Source organism: Podarcis filfolensis, assembly GCF_964270895.1.
Source record: "Podarcis filfolensis genome assembly, chromosome: 5".
Lineage (NCBI taxonomy): Eukaryota > Metazoa > Chordata > Lepidosauria > Squamata > Lacertidae > Podarcis > Podarcis filfolensis.
This window is the reverse complement of record NC_139608.1, coordinates 97,731,525-97,752,025: the sequence shown is the minus strand read 5'-3', so window position 1 is coordinate 97,752,025 and position 20,501 is coordinate 97,731,525. Positions and strand designations below refer to the sequence as shown.

Sequence of the window (20,501 nt, the reverse complement as noted above, 5' to 3'; positions counted from 1 at the left end):
TTTCAGAACGATGAAGTGCACTCCAGCTATGTTCACAGAGAGTTCATTACTTCTGTTCTGTTGCTCGCTAATTCTATAGCTGATAGTCAATAGATACCTCTTACTTCTGTAATGATCATATTCATTTTAAGAACGCGATGCTGCCTTGCCCCAAAACAGGAGGATCATGTTGAATGAAGTTTGTCTCCTACTTATCTTCTAGGGCTGCTACCATGCTAGTTGTTTAGAATGGAATTGCCATCCTTCTTACTCATTCTTCATAGTGAAAACAGACAGTATGATTGCCCACCCAGTGTTTTCTTTTTGTTTTTCAAATAAAATGCAATTGCACCATCAGTTTTTCCAGGGTAGACTGCAGTTCTCAGGGAGGATACTGTTCCTTTAATTAGAAGCTTCTTCTGCCTCTACTTCTTGTTCGGTGTAGAGTGGCATTGGTAATTAATTGTTCCTTAATTAGGAGATTTCTGATAGGTTTCAGGATACCATTCAGGCAGTTATTTTCTGGCTTGACCTTATATTTTCCTTTTTCTAAAATCACAAAATAACACTGTACTGGAAAGGGTCTAGTTTAAGTTCCAGGCTACCTCTGCTTAATTCTCTTTTAGGTCTTGGCTATGGAGGTGGGAATTGCTAGATAATACAGCACTGTATTAAGTGCTATAATAATATTAATTTATTAAAGTGCTACTTTTAATTCCATTCTAGCTTGATACAGAAAAGTAATACTGTCTTGTTTAGATGGCAATATGGTAAAGAGAAGTAGAAATATATTTCTACATTTCTGTACCACTGGCATATTATAAGGTGGGGGGGGCTGTATACTATATGGCAAACTTGTTTTAAATTCTGTATTTGTGGGGGATTTTGGCTATATATTAAGAAAAAGTAAAAAGAAGTCTTGAAATTCAGAATATGCAGTCATTAAAGTAGAAAGCAGGTGGTGGCAGGTGCAATTCCATTGGTGAAATTGTTTCTGTTACTCTTATAGGTAAAATTGGACTAATTTACATTCCATTAATAATTGTCCTTGCTTTGTTGTTTCAGCTTTAGGCCTGCCCCCTTTTTTGTTTTGGATGAAGTAGATGCAGCCCTGGATAACACAAACATTGGCAAGGTAAGCTATCAGTCTCTCTCTCTTCCTAAAAGAAAAACAACATTCCATCTCAGGAACGTGCTTTTTCTTTTTATATATGAAAACAATATTTTTAAGCAAGGGCAAAGAGTAAATAGCAAGCAAACCCTTTATGAAAGAGATTACACTGGATATGCTGCATGTATTTGAAATGGAAGGAAGCGAATTGCATCTCATGCTAATTCCCTGTTAAAGGCAGTTTTGACTGGTCACTTAAGAATCTTTCCATGCTTACCCAATGCATCTTAAGATTTACTAGTACTTTCCAGCCACAAGAACTGTTAGTTCTTGAAAGCCACTGTTCATTGGGATCTCAGGACTCCAGAAATTGTCAGTGAGTAGACATGCATTTGCCTAGGGACCAAGGCAGTGTGAAGAACCTCCAGTCCACAGACCTAACCCAGCCCACTAGGCCATTTTGACAAACCCCCATGTAAAGTGAGGTAAAGGCAGGGCTTGGCGAAGGGGCTTTGTAGCACTTCTTGTTCAGCTGGTTGTCGGGCGCTTGGGATGTACTGTGCATGGGCTTTGCAGGCTCCTTTGGAAAGGAACCTGCAACCTTCCACAATTTTTTGACAGTATTAATCAAACCTCTGCTGTAGCCCTATTAGCACGTGAGGGTTTTAATTAAGATCCCCAAATAGATAATAAAATTATCTATTATAATGAGGACCCTCCCATGATTTCTTCTACACTTATTTTTTAAGCAACTTCTTACAATTCCTCTAAGCCATAATGGTGTAAGTTTTTAAAAATAAAATACTGTCTTAGTGAGTAGAGATATATTGCATGAGGAATTTTTATTCCAAACAGATCCTCTAATGTATTTTATAGCATAGTCTTGTATTTGAGATGTCTTGACAACAGTATGCTTACCCATTCTATAAAGCAAGATTCTTTTCTAATCACTGTATTTCTGCATGTATCTAACAACCCCTTTTTTTTTTTCTTCTCAAAAAGATATCAAGCTTCATTAAAGAGCAGGCCCAAGAAAAGTTTCAGATTATCGTTATTTCTCTAAAGGAAGAGTTTTATTCTGAAGCAGATGCTTTAGTTGGAGTCTGGCCTGAGGTATATATATGCACACAAAACACACTCTTGAGTGATAGTTTCCGCACCCTAAGTGTTTCATAGAGAAAACAGAAACAGAATATGGCTGCACTTCTATAGAATCAAATCCCTGGTGATTTTAAAGGGTTGGGTGGCAGAAATGCAAAGAAACCAAATACCTACAGCTGCATCATTATGGCCTGGTCTGCTATGATAACTCTTGATCGTTTCTCTCCTTAGCAAGAAGATACTATCTACAGTCAAGTCCTGAGCCTGGATCTTACTCTGTATCGAGAGTCTGATGATGAAAATGAAAGGCAACGGAAAGGCAGAAAGAGCTCTGCATTGAAATATGATACAAAGTGAATTTGTGGCTGTGGGCTTTTGTTTAACCACGGTGTGACAGGTTTGAATGTTACTGATTAGAATTCAGTATAAAACTAAATTCACATATATTTAATGTGAGAAGTGGTTGTTTAGCATTATATTAATATGCTTATTCTCTGGAAGTTTAACTGCTAAAATTTGTAATAGCTGTGGCCCTAGTTAGACATTAGATACAGTTTCCTGATGTCAAAAAGAAAAGCTGCTGGAGGGGCAAATGGGATTGAATGTGGAAATAGTATTAATTATTTCCCCACCATTCTGTCCTGTTCCCACCCACCCCACACACACACTTTAATTTCGCCACTACCTTGAGAGGTTTCAGATAGGTATTTGCAAGAGCAAACATGTGAAAAGTCATGGGGGTGCAGTCTGGAATGGAAGAATGAGTAGGTAAACACACCCTATTAGCCACTCCTCAAAGCTTGATTTTCCCTCCAGCAGTGTTTTCCTGTTTAAAACAGGGTCATGACACACAAATACATGTAACATCTGCATTGGCCTGAGTTATAGGTGAAGTTCCACACTTTTTCGGTGTTTTTGAGCTGATTGTTGTCCTTGGTCAAACAAAGACTGGGGACCAATGACATTAATAAAAAGCATATATAGACAACTAGAACCACTGACACTGGTCATTGAAGATTATTATGCAACAGAATATTACACAAAATATTTCTTAGCGTTTCCATTAAATTTGTTTTGCTTGCATTTATATTTGAAAGTTGCTAAATAAACTATTCAATGTTTAGTTTCTAATTAAACTAAGTTGTAGTCACTTCTAAGCATAGTTGCTAATATAAGTGGTAAACAGAGCTTTTTTTCAGCTGGAACTCGTCAGAACCCAGTTCCAGCTCCTCTCCGGTGGGCGCCATTGCCATTCTAAGAGAATAATTGTTCATGGTGAGTTCTGGCACCTCTTTTTCTAGAAAAATAGGGGTGGTAATTACATTTTACACTGCAATTCACTACTGGTATCTCTTGCCCCAGCCAGATTACATATATCAATTCTCATAGATGCATATGTTATACACCTGCTTTACATAAGCATGTAGGACAGAAAAGTGTTCTTTAACTGTATCACTTTGAAATGCATGATTTTATGAAAAATCACCCTGATACAGGAAACAAGCGGGGGGGGGGGGGGAGAATAGAAACTTTTCATGAATGCTTAGGTACAGTAATTCTACACTGGGTGCAGCTTCCAGATCAAGAAGTTTGTGAACTACTATGGTCAAGCTGTCTTACTCGGTTATCTGGGCCTCCAGAAACACCCCACAGGCTGCATTACCTGCTATTTCAGTTGGAGCGCAACCCCATCTTGCAACAAGAACCACTCGCCCACAGTGCCTCCATCATGCCAGGATTCAAGTTTCGCTTATTTCCCCTCATCTGTGCTAACACAGCATCCCAATAGCAGTTCAGATCCTACACAGCCTGTCCTGATTCAGATGTCTCCAGGATACTGATACCACCTTGCCCCAAAACTCCTAATGACTGCTGCTAGTGGCTGCATATAAATAGCATCGGCTAACCACCAGGCAGTCAAAAATAAATCTCCCAGTGCTACTTTCTGGACTTTCAAGTACTTCTGAACCACAGGTCCCCCAATTCCCATTGCATGGAGCCGGTCCAGGATGATACAGTGGTCAACTGTATCAAAAGCTGCAGTGATCAAGAAGCAAGTGCAAAGTCAGAACTGCAGGGTTGGATGGGACCCCGAGGGTCGTGTCCAGCTCTGCAATGCAGGAATCTCAGTTAAAAGCTTCCATGACAGAGGGTTGCATTCTTCTTGTCATGCTCTCTGTAAAGGTCATCATATCAGGACAACTCGGTCCTAGCCCTGAATCCAGATTAGAACAGCTCTCTTCCCCAAGAAGTGGGTAATTGTTGGTCAGTAGCTATTGTAATAAAACAATGCTTTACACCGTTCTAACAAAGCTCCTCTACTAGTCTCATAGCTTTTACCTTCTATTTATGTCCTTTATTTTATGACATTTTGCTAGGTTTTAAAAGAATATACAGAAAACAACCAATATTTGCTCCTGGGTTTCAAATCTTTTTATTAAAATGTACATAAATTAAAAGCCCTTACTGTTCCCCACTGCAACCAAGTTTTTTTAAAACTTAGAAAATGTGCAAAACCTGTTTACATTTGCAAGGGGTAGGAGTAAGCAAAATAAAAATAACCATTACTGCTGTTCCACAAATGTTTGCACAAGAGTTCACTCTGATGGGTAGGTTCTATAGCAGTTCTCATGCACTTGTCTCACAACTGCCCTTGTGAGAAGATGATTTCTAATACTCACCTTTGGATTCAGAGAAACGGAAACAAAATTAGTCCAATTCAAAGAAGGTAAAACGCTGTTTCACAGATTTATGTCAGAAGCTATCCTTTTGCAGTATTTCTTTGCTGAGGTAGTTGCAAATTGGTTAATGGATACCCTTAAAATGTACATATCCTGAATCGGTGTACAAGTCTGTTATTAAAAATTCATTCCTAAACAATTCTTACTAAACAATGCATATAAATTTAAAGGGTCCTCTTGGCCGCTGTTGGAATCCTTATCCGTGATATAATCAGATGACACACTCATTGTAGACCACTGTTGTTCAAGTTACATTCTTGTATTCAGAGAGGGGCAACATCTTCAACACTACCTGTTTTTGAAAAAAAGTTTTCAAATTGAAAAATACTATTTTTTTTTACCTAGACAAATTATAGAAGCAACGGGTATGCAGAGGTGCCAGGAAATTCTGCCTCTAGTTCTAAAAGCAGCTGTTTTAAAACTTTGAAAACTCTGGCAGAAAGGAAACTGCCTTGTAGCATTTCAGGTAGATGCTTATGCTCTTCTAAGGAGCAGTTTATCATCTCTTCGTGGATGACAAAAGCCCACACTTATGCTGAGATACAAACTTAATTCATAATTTATTTATCCCTTTATATGCAGAGAAATCTGTTTCCATCAAGATAGTCAGTTCCAACTGCTATTGATGATGTGAGCTAAGATCTCTCTAAACACCTCCAGATTAGGAAATGACTACAGAGTTTGGAGATGCACAAGTTCTCCCAATTGGTTCTAGATTGCTGGCACGCCATTCCCCACTTCTACCACAGAAATAAACAAAGCAAGCTGTTGATCCAGGCAGGATAGTGTTTATGAAATCTCTGCACAAGGATTTCCCCCCCTGTAACTATTTTGGCATTTCAAGCCACACTTTTATTCTCAAAATGACCATTTTGGGGTCTTACAGTAATAAACAAATATTTATTTAACCCAAATTAGGACTTGGTGATAACTAAGATGCAGTGCAACTTTCCCCATGGTGTGGCATGACTCTAGGCACATGTTCTTGAAAATATCAGCTGCATGCCCCATGACACACTATTTTTACACACCATGCATTTATTTAATTCTGTTTACTTTTACACTGCAGACTCATAAACATGTGCTATGCACTGTTTGTAGGCTTGGAAACAATGTCCCCTTGAAAATAAAAATAAATGTCAAATAATGGGTTAGAATTACCATTATCTGCAAGCCTTGGTCTCTTAAGTTGGTCATTACTGCTCTCCCCTAGCCGTCTCTTGGCACAATCCACGCAAGATGTTCCTGTGAGAACAAACAGTATTACAAAATCGTACGCATGTAGTGAACATAAGGATTTTCATGAAAAGACTGGCTCCAACGAAGCACGTATTGAACTCCATTAGAATTCAGATCATAATCCTGTGCCGCATGCCAGATGTAGGTAACCATTGTGGATGGAGGTCTGCATTCACCATTGGATGAATCCTTCGGGGGTCGTACCAGCAGAGGTAGAATTTGCACCTGCATCAGGGTCCTGCCCATTTGGCTGTGCATCTACTTTAACTTTTTTTCCTTTGCTGCTGCTGCCCAAACTGGTGGGGTTGGGGACTTTTTCAGGTCCCTGAACCCGGGGTTAACCAGTTACAAAAGGTATGCCAGAGTGGAGATTTCCCTGCTGAAATGAATTCATCCACATCCTGGTCCCCAGAGGCCTGATATGGCCTCCTGAGACCCCAGATAAAGTAGGCAGGAAGCAGGAGTGGGCAGAGAAGGTTAACCTCCAGATTGCCCCCTCCTAACTTGATCTGCACAGGTTAGCTGAGGTGCTGGCCATACACAACACTGACAGGCTGCCCCAGAGGATTTCTCCCCTTGAATAGAAAAATGAGATGTTTGTTTCAAGTAGTTTGACCAGATAACAGTTTTATACAATTGCAACTGTTTGAAGAGTGGTACCTCAAAATCCAAAGGTAAATGTGTTAAAATTGTGGCTGTGCACAAAAGAAACACACAAATCACCCTTCAGTGGTATTACCATAGGGCTCTCCTGAGAGGCACAACTTTGAGGTAGCCTTGCAGTGCTCCTGCCTTAAGCACTACGATGCTGAAACAAAATCTCTGAGAAACACCTATACATTTACTGCTTGCAAAATTAAGGGCTTACCGCACAAAACAAATAAGCCATAAACCAAAATAAATAAACCATAATAAAAGTTTATAAAACAAACCCTATTATGCCAAGGCAAAGTAGATAATGTATTCAAGCACCCCCTGTCACTTTATCAGCTATATTTGTTAATAGGCTGAGGTGAGTTCTTGGCCATTTTCTTCCTTGCTTTCAAATGAAATGAAAGTGAGACCAAACAGGTACAAAATCATCCTCTTTTCTTTGGCCCCTAAGGGCTGTTTTTCTAGCACAGCAATATTCCACATTTTAGTGTACCAAGTAGTAAGAATGGCTCAATTTCCCCAAATTGCAATGGTTGTTCTAGCTGCTATAAGAAGGTGCTATATCAACTCTTTAGTATGCAAATGTTTGTTAAATTTGTCAATTATAAATAAAACCACTAACTGAGAAGTTGGGGAAATGTCACAGTTTAAGATCTTATCAACTTCTCTGAATACTATTGCCAGAGAGAGGGTTTATTATTATTTTACTGTTGTCGTTGTTGTTGTTGTTGTTGTTGTTGTTGTTGTTGTTGTTGTTGTTGTTGTTGTTGTTGTTGTAAAACAGAATATAATTACCCGAACATTCAAACTAGCACATAATTTTACATGAGTGCAAATCATACTATCCCAGTTCTTCCCAAGACCCACCGCAACTGAATATTACAAGGCCTACATTCAAATTAAAAAATGTACTTAACCCAAAAGTGTTGTACTGTCCACCCGATCTGCATCTGGAGAAAGAATGAAAACTATGTCATGAACGAGATAGAATAGAATTTAGCTACATTCACTGTTCAGAGTTGCTAATAAACAAGGTTGCATTAAAGGCTAAATGCACAGAGACATCTCATCTAGGACATTATTTACATGCAACTCTTTGCACACACAATATTATATAATGTAATATTCCTATATTATATAAAGTGGTAAGTTTCTCCATGGAGGCAAACCGCAAATAATGATTTACATTTATTTGTGCTTTTACAGGTCCAAGAGTCTACATCCTCAGTTCTGCAGTACTGTATCGTGATAATATTTCCATGATAGAGTAGGATAAGAGAAAACAGCTCTTCTTCCTAGAACTACTGGGCCAAAGATGGGATAGGGCAGCATGTGGGCCACCTTCTTGAAAATGGGATATTTGCCCATTGGCAATACTTATTAACATGTATATTTTGCTGTATCCCGGGCCTTCCAAAATAAAAGAGCAAAACATTGTAGTACATGTGAAAAGCATCTTGGGGACTTAGTAGACCACAGGCTTAACATGAGTCAACAGTGTGATACAGCAGTAGCAGCCAAAAAAAAGCTAATGCTATTCTAAGCTGCATCAACAGAAATCTAGTGTCCAGATCAACGGAAGTCATAGTCCCGCTCTATTCTCCCTTGGTCAGACCACACCTGGAGTTCCGTGTCCAGTTCTGGGGCCCGCAATTTAAGGAGGATATTGAAAAGCTGGAATGTGTGCAGTGGGGAGCAACCAAGATGATCAAGGGTCTGGAAACCAAGACTTATGAACAATGGTTGAGGGAACTGGGTATGTTTAGCCTGAATAAAAGGAATCATAGATCTATAATTCTATGATTTGGCTATCACTTCCATGATTGTCATAGGTAGTACAGACACAAGGGATGGTGGTTGCCACAGACTATTTTACAAATGAATGTGGCATCAGAAGCATGAAGTTTCACACACATATTTAAAGCAATACCCTTTATTCCAGAAAGATATGAAACTAAAAACCACTGGCATATGGAGAAGAGAAAAAATGTTTTGACACAACATTTCACACACACACACACACACACACACACACACACACACACACAGAGTACCTGGACTCCTCTGTTTGCAGATCTGAGTGGAGAGATCTTGAACATACTCTGGGAAACTTTCAAAGCAATTTCCATAGGATACAACTTTTATTCCATGTAGGAGCATATCTGCCTGGAGTTTAAAAAACTGGTCTTCATTTTCTTTAAGCACCAGCATATAATGTTCTAGATCCACCTTGTTTTTGACAGTGTACAGAAAGAGGGCCTGAAATATCTGATCACGCAGGGTTTCTCCGCAGCCCACAAACAAAAATGATTTTGTCCGGTACAGGTTCTGCAGAGCCTCCTGTAAAGAACAAGTAGTTCCTAAGTCAACGTTAAGTCACATATAAGATAAATGTTTAATTGTAAGGCAGCCTGGGCTCATAAATGCCCCCTTTCCTGATTGATAGTGGGCCAAAATTGCTTCCAGGTAAGGAAGTTTCCAAACACTTAAGACAATAGGTTTCCCTTCAGGTTGTCACTGCCACAAATGACTAATAACTGTACATTTGGGCTAGTAAATTTTTTGCAAGTTAGTATATTTGATGGGTTCATTACAAGGCTCTAGATAACATAACCATTTGCACTTTTATGCCCAAGGAATTCGGTAGTATAACTAGTTGTTACTTTTCAAAATATACACATATATTCGCAATATTTTTGTTAAGATGTCATGATCAAGAGGTTGCTGAGACACTGTCTGCATCCACTTAATTAGCATTTCATTAGAATATTGTATAGTGGAAAGAATGGGTTCAAATCCTTCCTCAGAAAAAGAGTAGTCTATAGCATGACCAAACTCACAAAGCTTTTGTAAAAACTACATATATAACAAATATGAATGCTGAATGCAGGCCTGAGTTCCACCCTCTCACACTGTGCACATCTGCACTTCATCAAGGAGTGACGCATACACTGGAATAAGTATCAGAAAAAGTTATTTTAACAGTTCAAAATACAGTAGGCCTGCAACTTACATGGGGGTAATGCTCGGGGGATCATGCCTAAAGTCAGAATCACACAAGGTCAAAACCCATCGGGTTCAGTGGCGGATGGAATTACTCAAGTCATTTCCCCCCAAACCCTGCAACTTTTTAAATTTGTTGCTGCATGTGTGAAGCTGAATGTGCACAAGTTCAATGTGGGCAAGTTGTGGGCTTGCTGCACAAAATTCCTCCTCACACACACAAAAATATGTATCATATTAAATGATACAACATGGGCAACAGGGATTAATGTAAGGAGATGGAGGCCACGGAAGGCAAGCTCCTGTCCCCAACAAGAGAAATATGCTTTTGAAGCACTTCCTGATTTATAGGGGACATAACGTGAAAGAGAAGAATTCCCTGGTTTCAAGGTGCACATACCATCACCTCAGGGTCTTGAGTAACATCCTTATATCCTGAGGGATCCAACACCATTCCACAGGGATCAGCATACAGGCCGTGAATGTGAAGCACCCCATATTTGACGTGTCCTTTTGCCCACTGGAGAACCTGGAGAGAGCCAAACACTTTATTAATACTGCCAAGCCTGAGGCAGAAAGGGGCCGTGCCTCAAAAGGGACATGTGATTTATTCATTTTGGTGACCGTACTATCACTTCCCTCATTTACTTTAAAAACAACAACCAAATCTGAAAAAGGAACCTACCCAAACTGCAGGCTGAGGCATTCACACATATTTCATTTGCTACCTGTTGAAGGCTTGCCATTCTTGAGAGAATTGTCTAGGCTGCAACATGGCATTTGAGAGCAAAGTTTCAAATTATTAAATGCAGAACAATATTCTGCAATAATGCAAATTCTACAATGGTATCATTTCAAACAAAATGGGGGAGGGGGTAATATGCAAATCAAAATATACGTGTTTATTTTCCTTTTCTATTTTTTAAATGGAAAAATGCAGCAATGTTCTAGAAAACAATAGGGTGAAAATGTAGCCATCCAGCTATCTTCTACAGAAAAATGTCAGTACAAGTAATCCTATTATAGCCATTCAGACGGGCAACAGAATATTGTCAACCATGCCACTTTCTTAACCAGCTGTTTCAGTTTACCTGGGGCTTTCAAAACACCCTGTGATTTCACAGCTGACCTTTATTTCTACTGCAAAACATGCTAGATCCCTTGCGCTGCTATTCGTTTAGTTGTTATGATGTTATAGCAAGTCTTGGGTCTCATACCTGACTGCTTTGGGGTAATATAACACCACTGGATCCCACATTCACAAGTCCATGGGCTCCTACTGGCTTGCTTAAAGAGTACGGAAATGCACTAATATAATAAGCTTTCCTAATTTGCTGCTAAACGTTGAATTCTCTTCGAGCCTTTTTATTGCAAAGGGACATACTTCTTTAGCTACTTATGAAATAGGTTTTCTTTAAAAAAAACCCTGACAGCGGTTATGCTACACATAGCTGAAAACAGAACACTCCATTACAAATACTTACTTACGTTTTTTCTGCTAATAGAGAAAGCATAGCTATTTATATATCAGAAACATTTTTGTTTTTAGAGAAACACTGTATATCTAGTTAACATTGTAAAGATGAAGAATTTTCCGCCCACTGTTAAAAAAATGCATTATTCAAAATAAAAGAACTATGACGAAGAACAACCTTGGGCTACTTCCTGCCCCCTGCAAATGCAAGCTCCACTGAAAGAAATTTCTCAGGCTCCTCTCATTCATTTCAATAAAAGTTGTGGGAATTGCAAAAGTGTTTGCAATTGCATTCTGTAAACACAGAGAGGAGGTGGGCAGCTGGTCTTATCTAGCATTGGAGTGAAACAGTGACAGGACCAAATATCATGAAAAGCCATTTTGCCAATTCAACACATTTACTTGGGAGTGAGTAATTTACATGCTGAACTCAATAGGGCTTACTTCTGATTCAACATCCATCTCTCTCCCGCCCCTGGCACACGCACGCACACACAAATACAGCATGGGAGACTTTTTGTACCTTTGGATTTCTGCAGGGCATTCAATGTTTTATTTTAAAAATCCAGAGCATTTCGTCCTTCTCAGACCACCTTCTTCTTGCTCTCAGATCGCCTTCCAGATCACCTCCCCTCGCTATCAGACCACCTCCCCTTGCTTAGCCAATCTTCCGTTTACTTTCAGATCACCTCTGCCCACTCTCAGACCAGCTTCCCTTTGCCCTTTGTGCTCTTGATAGGCCTTCTCTCACCCTCCGACTCTGACGCCACTGAAACACTCTCCCAGAGTGAGTGCAATGGCTGATTGACATGCTTCTACAGTGTATTTGATTTTTCCCAATTTTTCCAACATATTCATTTATATAAGATCGCATTTATGGTTGAGGTCATGTAAGTAAAGTGAGCTAAGTTGTGGGCTTACTGTATATTCAGCTGCTTTCAATAGCAAAAGAGGCAGACAGTTATTATGTCAACAGTAATTCCTAGTTCGCCAATATTCAAAAACCAATTAGAGCAGGACTTTCAGGTGAAAAAAACTGCAGCTGCTCTGATTCTGTACCCCCAAATAAAGCCATTTTACCTCTGAAATACAGCCCAAACCGAAACAGTTGACTTTGAGGTGGATGAACCACCTTGAAATATATGGATGAAGGGCTGTATATGAATTTAATAAATAACCACCACCAAACACCTGATAAATTGTCCTTGTTAATTTGGTACAGCGGTAGTCTTACCGTACCTTGTCCTTATCCTTTAAGTCAAGAGATTCCATTGGTTTACTCTGCTGCTGACCAAAGATTTCAAGTAAGTTGTCATAGTTTGTGGTCAACACCATAGTGCCTCTCTCCATTAGCCGAAGAATTGACTGCAGAACAACAGGATTCTGAATGTGTTGCTCCAAGTTATCAAAAACTTCCATTAGGCAGTCCTGAAAAAAGTTTGGCTTGGCATCTCCAGTGCGCTGGGGAGGAAAGAGAAGCACAGAAGGAAGACATCTATGTAGAGGCCTTTGACAGCAAAATAAAAACCGTGAAAGCATCAAAATTCACGGGGGATAGTGGCCCTGTTGGCTCTATTTTACCTTCACGGTCAGAGGCGCATAGCCTCTGAGTATCAGTTGCTGGAAATCACAAGTGGGGAGAGTGCTGTGTTCAGGTTCTGCCGGTGAGCTTGTCATGGACATCTGGCTGGTTGCTGTGGGAAGAGGATGCTGGATGAGACAATCCTTTAGTCTCATACAGCAGGCTCTTCTTATTTTCTAACAGTGCTCATTACATTACCACAAAGCCTGCACCATCTGCAGACTACCGGCCATGTCTTCTGGTCTGCCAAGGTCTCAATCACTCTGCTGAAGTTGAGGTTGTGAGTGCACAACTTGCTGTAGTTGAGGATGAGGGGATATCAGAAGGCTGCGCATTATGCTACTCTACAAAAAGTGCCCCCCCCCCCGGGGACAGTAAATAGTAACCGCATGCCAGGATAACTTTTGCATCCTGGTGGATCTGTAACCACTCTTGTCCACAGACAAAACAAGAAGGAAATAGAGAGCTACGGCTCACCACATTAATATACCTAAGGTAAGTATATAATCTTGTCCTCCTGAACCATTTCAAATAGCCCCCTGCTTCGCAACATGCCTTCCCCCAATTTGCCCTGTGCGAACAGGACGGTGTTAGCCTAAAAATGCAAAAATGGAGAAACTGCCAAATACCTTGAAGCAGGGCATGGAAAAGACCCACTTAAGCCCAAGCAGTGACTTAAAGAGGCTAGTGCCAGTGATTCAGTACTGAAGTCCAAATCTAAGATTTCTTGGTTGCCTTGAACCTGAGCAGGAACCAAACCCCTAATCACAAAAACTGGTTCAAAAGCAACAGTTCAATAAACAGATCAGGACAGGAGGGACCTTAGAAGGCCCCCTCTCTTTCTCCGTCTTCCAACAGAAAGGCAGGCAAAGCTGGCCTAAGTATACAAGGGTATACCTTATATCCAGTGCTATTTTTCTAGAAAAAGAGGTGCTGGAACTCACCATGAACGCCTCCCTCATTCTCTTGCAATGGCAATGGCTCACCTGAGAGTTGCCTGAACTAAGTTCTGGTGTTTCCTCAAACTTGGGTCTCCAGCTGTTGGACTACAACTCCCATCATCCCTAGCTAGCAGGACCAGTGGTCAGGGATGATGGGAGCTGTACTTCAACAACAGCTGGTGACCCAAGTTTGAGGAAACACTATTGCATGGTAATAATGTGCATCCAATATTGTTTGTTGCAAAGCTATAGATATGTGCTTACCGGTGACATCTTTCTGATGAGGTCATGTGCAACCACAAGCAAGTCTCGCTCTTTGACCACTTTTTTGCGGAATTCAGCCACATCCCCCGGGTGTAGCACCTCCAGCTGATCTGCGGCTTCAATGACAGCTTCAATGCAGCTTCGCCAGGAGCACAAGGCTGGAATTCCTGGTGCTACAGCAGCACTCACTCCCGTTCCAATCACTAGCAGGAGGTCTTGGGGCTGCTTCCGCACAAGGCTTTTTAAAAATTTCCTAGAGAGTAGAAGTCAAGCAGAAATTCTATTTATGGCCGCAGCTGACTTGGCCATATTTTGTTAATCAATGGCATAACACATTAATTAATCAGCAGAAGTTCTCAATATGGTGTCCATGGTTCTCTCCCCCCCATACAATCCTCACAGCAACCTTGTGAGGTAGGCTAGGCTAAGAGATAGCGACTGGCCCAAGGTCACCCAGTGAGCTTCGTGGCTGAGTGGGGATTCGAACCCTGGTCTCCCAGGTCCTTGTCCAACTCTCTAACCGTTATGTTACAAGAAAGGAAATTCCAACTAAACACATGGAGAAACTTTCTAGTAGTAGGAGCTGTTCAACAGTGGAACAGTCTCCCTTGGGAGGTTGTGGACTCTCCTTCCTTGGAGGCTGTTAAGCAGAGCTGGGGTGGCCCTCTGCATGGATGCTTTAGCAAAGATTCCTGCATTGCAGGGGTTGGACTGGATGACCCTTAGGGTCCCTTCCAACTCTATGATTCTATGATCACAGATGCCAGGCATCAACTGGGTTCCTTTAAAATCAGGAACCTTTTAATTAACTGTGGAAGGGAACTTAGCTGAACAGGACTGAAAGGGGGGAAGCAGCTTTAGTGTGGAAGAAATCGCAGTTCCTCATCCTCTCCAATCAGTGCAATCTCCCAGAGTGTGCACTGCCTCAAGCTCACAGGAGAAGAGGCACAACAGAAGTATAATATATAAGAATAACAAATAAGAATAAGATATTGGTAGTAGTATGTATGCTTTCATATTTCTAGGAAAATACTTTTTATGGGGAGGATTTAGATTTGGTTCACATTTAAAGCCCCGTTTATCAAATCCACATTCTCTGAAACGGTACGACAATCAAACAAAGCCAACCTTCAAAGCGCGCGCACACACACACACACACACACACACCATGATTTGTGATATATTGCCAGGTCAAAAATTATGAAACCGCTATCACGATCTGGACTTCAAACTGGTTTTGGATGATATATCAATATATTTCCCAGCCTTAAAAATAACATGCAAAAATGCATCACATTTGGGGGAAATGCTTGCAAAATGTATACATTAGTCAAAACTGCACACAAAAATGTGTTTATCAGAAGAGCATTTAAAAAAATGCAAACTGCTACAGAAATACGGACAACAGAATTTAAGATTGGTAAAATGAGAAACTGAGGAACCAATTCTGAGAGATGTTTCCATCCCTACTTTTGGCATTTATAAAATGTAAAAGAGAGTTCTCCACACAGAATTGTTGTGGATATAAAATGGAGAGGCTGTTTCAAACATTAAAAGTATCAGCAATAATCCTCATGTACCTAAAAGTTTTCTTTAAAAAGGGTTTAAAGAGTTGTTTTCACCTTGATTTTTGTTCACTTCTATTTGTAGCTCTTTCAGCTGAATCCATTTCTCCAGCTCCTGTGAAATAATAATGCAAGGATTCAATAGACTAATTACAGCTGACACATTAATCAACTTTATCAATATATTAACACATTTTGGACCAATAAAAAAGTTGGCTCCAATTAATCGGGTCAACTTCCCGCCCGCTATACTTGCAGGAACCAAGCCAGCCTCTGTTAGGTCACAGCTCTCTCTCCAGTAGGTTTCACAACACTCAGCCAGAATGATGGGGTGGACATGAAAGGAACCCTGGCATATTTTACAGAGCAGCAAGAAAACTAGGTTCCACTTGCAACCCTTCATTGTTCAGTATCCTCAAACTGCCACAGCCTACTCTTGAGGAGCCATGGCAACCTAGTTCGTCTTCCAGAGAATCCCTTTCTGCTGCCGTGGCTTTTGGAACATCAGGGCGCCCCCGTGGTTCACAGGGTTCTTCCTAGACTTACTGGGTCTGTCAGCGCACCAGGCATACTGAATGTGCAGCCCAGGAGCATTCCCCATGCTCTCCTGCAGGCTGCACATTGCAAGGAGGGAGAAACAAGCCATGTGCACTTTCAGAGACATTTGCCTGCCCCTGCTGAACTTCTTACTAGCCGGTCCCTGGGAAGCTTCTGAGAGGGACCCCATGCAAGGTCACCCATGAGGCAAGGTGAGGCGACTGCCTTTGGTGGCAGGATCCCTCAGGGCAGCGGATCCGGCCTCCAAGGACTGCATCACCTGCTGTTGCCGCAGTGGCAGCAATGGCTGCGGCCCGCTCCTTGGAGGCTGGATCTACAGTCTCCTCAGAGCAGGGCCCCCTGCCGCCACCAATGCTGCCCCTACAGTGGTCTCCCTGCCACTCACCCCCTGGCCACAGCTGTCAACCTTCCCTTTTTTTGCGGGAAATTCCCTTATTCCAGCGCCGTTTCCCGCTGCTTCCTGCTGCCAACCCGGATTGTTAGATATCCCGTAGACTGTCCCCAGGACAGGTGAGGCTGCTGATCCCTTATTTTCAAATCTGGAAGTTGACAGCTATGCACCTGGCCCAGGGTGGGGCCTGATGGGCTCTATAAAGGGCTGCTGCTGCCGCTGCTGTTGCTGGGCAGGGGGGGCTCCGTTGGTTGTTTGTTTGCTTGCTTAAACTGCTGTTATTTTTTGCCTATGTCATTTTAAACTGTGATATTAATACTGTATTCTTAGTTTTAGATTTTATGTGGAAATTGTTTCCCATTTGGTTGTGTATTTTTTTGATGTGGTTTATTGTTTATGACTTTTGTAATTATGTAAATCTTGCCATGCTGTAAGCCGCCTTGCACATTGTTTTTCTAACTGTGGAAAGGCGGCATACAAATAAAATGATGATGATGATGATGATGATGATGAGTAGGAGGTGCTGCTGGTCTCCTCAACCCCCAGGAAAAAATGGCAGGGGCTGCCCTCTGGAGACTTTACAATCCCCTTGTCCCCAATGTTGGTCTTTACACCCTCTCCCTTCAGGGGGGCACCATTTGGGGGTTTGCCTCAGGTGCCAGAATGTCCTGGGCTGGCCCTGACCCCACGGCCCCACAAAATGCAGGTTGGAAGCCCCTGTTTCTCTCAGAGAGAGCCTGATCCGGACCCACCAGTGATCCTCAGGGCCACATCCTGCTCCCTTGCCTCTCCTCCCCAAGGATGCCTGGCCTTCTGGCTGGAGTAAAAGCGGCCAGGAGATAATAATACAAGGGGGGAAGAAGGAGGGACGGACTTCTTCCTTTGAGGGGAGGGCCAGATGAGCTATGGAAGGGAACTAGCAAGTGAAAGAAAAGGTTAATGTTTAATCAAGGAAACAAATAGAAAATGGAGTAAGAGAGGAAAGATCATTTAAAGAGAATTAAGTGAAGATAAAAGGACCAGGAAGGAAGGATTAAAGAAGCTGGTGGGATGGGGTGGAGATAAGGTGAGTGGAGTGAGGAGAAGCTACAGGGGGTGGGTAAAAAACTTCAGGTGTGGGGATAGGGGAATATTACAAAGAAAAGAACCCTTATCCACTTGGAGCACCCAGATCAACAAATGCTGCCTAAAATGGTGTGTGGGTGTGTGGCCACAGAACAAAAATGCCTGTTCTTAGTTTAAGGAAAGCTGAATTACAGAACTCCTTGCCACAAGGAAGACGCTGTGCCAAAGAATTCAGAAATTTCCATATATGGATTACTAGAAAATGAAGTCAGAAATTGCCAGCTGGTTGTGCCAATGTCTGTCTCCATCTGACACCATTTTGTGACTGGCTCTGCCTAGGCAGCACAGGGTGTGTGTGTGTGTGTGTGTGTGTGTGTGTGTGTGTCTGGTGCCCCTCAGTAATTTCCAGCCATCTCAAGTGAACTCTGGGAGTAGAAAGTCTGGGAACCTCTGCACTACAATATAGAAACATACTGACCTGGAAAATGGAAACTAACCTAAAGGGCATGTAACTGTTTTGTGCAGAGGAATTTATAGCCACTCCCAACATCCACACGTCACTGTGTATCATGTGGGGTCACTATTTGTACTTAAGCAGTGCGCTTGTGCCTTTAATAGCTCCATGCCAGATGAAAACCAGCCCCCCAAAACTTTTCCCATCACTGGTCTGTATGCTAGGAAAAGCGTCACTTGCTAAATTTGTGTTTTGTTACACTGGTGTTAAATTGACACAAGGGCCTTCCAGGGGAAAAAGTTGACAACCATAATATGGAATATTTACCTGTGGCTAAACCACTTTGGGATTTATGGGGGGGGGGAGTTTACAATCAAGAGGTATATAAATTTTATGAAATAAAGTAAACCAATTCCTCACTGATCCCTCAAGAAAAACTTCACTCCTCAATAAATGCTTAGACTTTAGTCCCAACTACACACACTTGAAGGGAATTAAATGAACAGAAGTTAATTTACTGACATTTATAATCCCTAATGAATGGTAATCACTTCTGAATAAACATTATTGAAAATAAAGGAGCAAATACATTTAGGGTTGAGGTGCCAGTCATGATGTCCTGTTGTTGAGGCCTTCATTTTGTTTTTTCTCATAACACACACTTCATAAATTGATCATAATGACCTAAGTACATGCCCATTATTACCTCATTGATTCTTACTGTTCCAATACCTAACAAGTGCAAACCAGTGTTTCATTCTATCCAAAACAACCCCAAAGAACATCTCTACATTAAACTTTCATTTCAATTAAATTAGTTAACAGGTTTCTAACAATACTAGACGCCAGACTGAACGTTGTATTCACACACAAAAACCTCCCACAGAGATTCCTTCATCCTGTTCCCTGTCTGGCACAGAAACGTCTGTTTCCCTTGGCGAGTAAAAATAGCAGACATTAGAGGTGCTATTTTGACCAATGACCGCCTGTTATTTGACCTCAAGCAAGGCTCTCTGGTGTCTCATCGCTAAGCTCTGATGTCACAGCTACCAGGACAAAGATGTCAAGACAAAGTAAAAAACATCCGCAATTGCACCTTAAGGAAGCAGAAACAAATAAGCAGCAGCTGGACTGAAATGTGTGTCCTCCTTTGCCTCAAGGGATAAAGACACAATGAGGTGCAAAAGAGAAAGAGAGACAGCTGACACACTGCGCTCCCTAGAGAAGCGAAGGCAAAGGCGGCCACCCAAAGAGATGGAGAAGAGCAGGCGTTTCAGATGACATTGTCTTATTGGAGAAGACCTAAGGGGAAAGAGCCAGTAGCTAAACTCAGTGGGTGCAGTGAAAGTGGATTAAAGGATTCTGTCTCTTTAGCACAACAAATCCACTTTATTGTTTTTTTTTAAAAAAGGAATCTGGACTTTTTGCAGTTTGGAAAGCGGCAGGGGAATGCATTGACAAGTGTGGGACTGGGACGAACAAATGGCTAATGAGAAGCCATCGAACAGCTCAGCAATGGCCGGATATAATCTAAAATCCACGTAAGCTTTGTGTAAGCAAATCAGAAGGAATGCTCAATGAAGAGGGGCCAAATAACAAGGAGAGTTTGAGGCTGAAAAGCAGGGTTCAAACTGGAGAGAGAATTGCAGCAAGAATAATAGAGTGGAGCCGGGACAAAAAGGGAGAAAGAGAACCCCCAGACCCCCCCACACACAATACGCATAAAACAACAGACACACGGTTCTTTTCCTTACATATTTCAAGTACACACCAAAACCTTCTTCCCATCTCCCTCAGAGTTATATAAGCAGAGTCCTTTCCTGTTCCGTATGGCTGAGCGCATCGTAGCAAGCAGAAATCCCGCAGGCTCTGTTGCTGGAGGAAAGGCTTCACCTGTTGAACGCCTGCCTGGCCATTCTCGTCGGGGGGGGGGGGGGCGGGGAAGACCAGTCAAGTTACAAATGTTACCGAGACAGAATGGCTTGGATGGTTCCCTGGGCGGATAGAGAACAGGAGCCTTGGCGGCCGAGGGGGCTTGGGGGGCGCGGAGCGTCCAGGCACAGAAATCCGCCCCCGCGCCGGGCGGGTCGCCGAGGAAGAGGCTCCTTCCAAGGCAAGGCGTGCGCATTATGGGATGGAGAAATCCTCGCCATTTCCTCTCTTCCGCGCACCCAGCACCCACCGGCGCGCGCGCCCGGCTTGCCCCCCCCAAGGCCCCCAGCGCTCCGGGGCCCCCGCCCGCAACCGCTTCCCCGGCCCCCAGACCCATCGGCCGCCCCTGACCTGCCGCCGCCGCCGCCGCTGCCGCTTCCTCGCTCTCCCGTCCGGCGCCAGGCGACGCCGAGCCCCTGCTCCCGCCGGGCTCCTCCTCCGGCTCCT

At 42.3% G+C, this 20,501-nt stretch overlaps 2 protein-coding genes across 12 annotated transcripts in view; one reads left to right on the top strand and one right to left on the bottom strand.

Moving 5' to 3' along the window:
* SMC1B (structural maintenance of chromosomes 1B) overlaps positions 1 to 3,327 on the top strand; it is a gene marked incomplete at its 5' end in the record, with an annotated part of 39,082 nt that extends 35,755 nt beyond the window's left edge. For all 6 annotated transcript variants that reach the window (XR_014548616.1, XM_083615527.1, XM_083615528.1 and 3 more), the window contains 3 exons: positions 1,045 to 1,114; positions 2,093 to 2,203; positions 2,423 to 3,327. Coding sequence is in view for 5 of the 6 variants with exons in the window: in XM_083615527.1 (XP_083471653.1) it covers positions 1,045 to 1,114; positions 2,093 to 2,203; positions 2,423 to 2,548 (307 nt within the window). The remainder of the gene's footprint in view (positions 1 to 1,044; positions 1,115 to 2,092; positions 2,204 to 2,422) is intronic.
* Positions 3,328 to 4,609: 1,282 nt separating this feature from the next.
* Positions 4,610 to 20,495, bottom strand: FAM118A (family with sequence similarity 118 member A). Of its 6 annotated transcripts, none has more exons than XM_083615949.1 (9): positions 20,406 to 20,495; positions 15,712 to 15,769; positions 14,090 to 14,342; positions 12,542 to 12,763; positions 10,229 to 10,357; positions 8,880 to 9,165; positions 7,743 to 7,775; positions 6,094 to 6,177; positions 4,610 to 5,224 (listed from the first exon to the last, which is right to left on the bottom strand). In XM_083615949.1, the coding sequence occupies exons 2-9, from the start codon at positions 15,756 to 15,758 to the stop codon at positions 5,196 to 5,198; spliced, it is 1,083 nt and encodes a 360-aa protein (XP_083472075.1). In that variant the 5' UTR covers positions 15,759 to 15,769; positions 20,406 to 20,495; the 3' UTR covers positions 4,610 to 5,195. The 6 variants fall into 6 exon arrangements, with proteins under 6 accessions (XP_083472075.1, XP_083472079.1, XP_083472076.1 ...); XM_083615953.1 differs by having other exon boundaries at positions 20,419 to 20,476; XM_083615950.1 differs by having other exon boundaries at positions 15,712 to 15,766; positions 20,406 to 20,466.
* Positions 20,496 to 20,501: the final 6 nt, after the last annotated feature.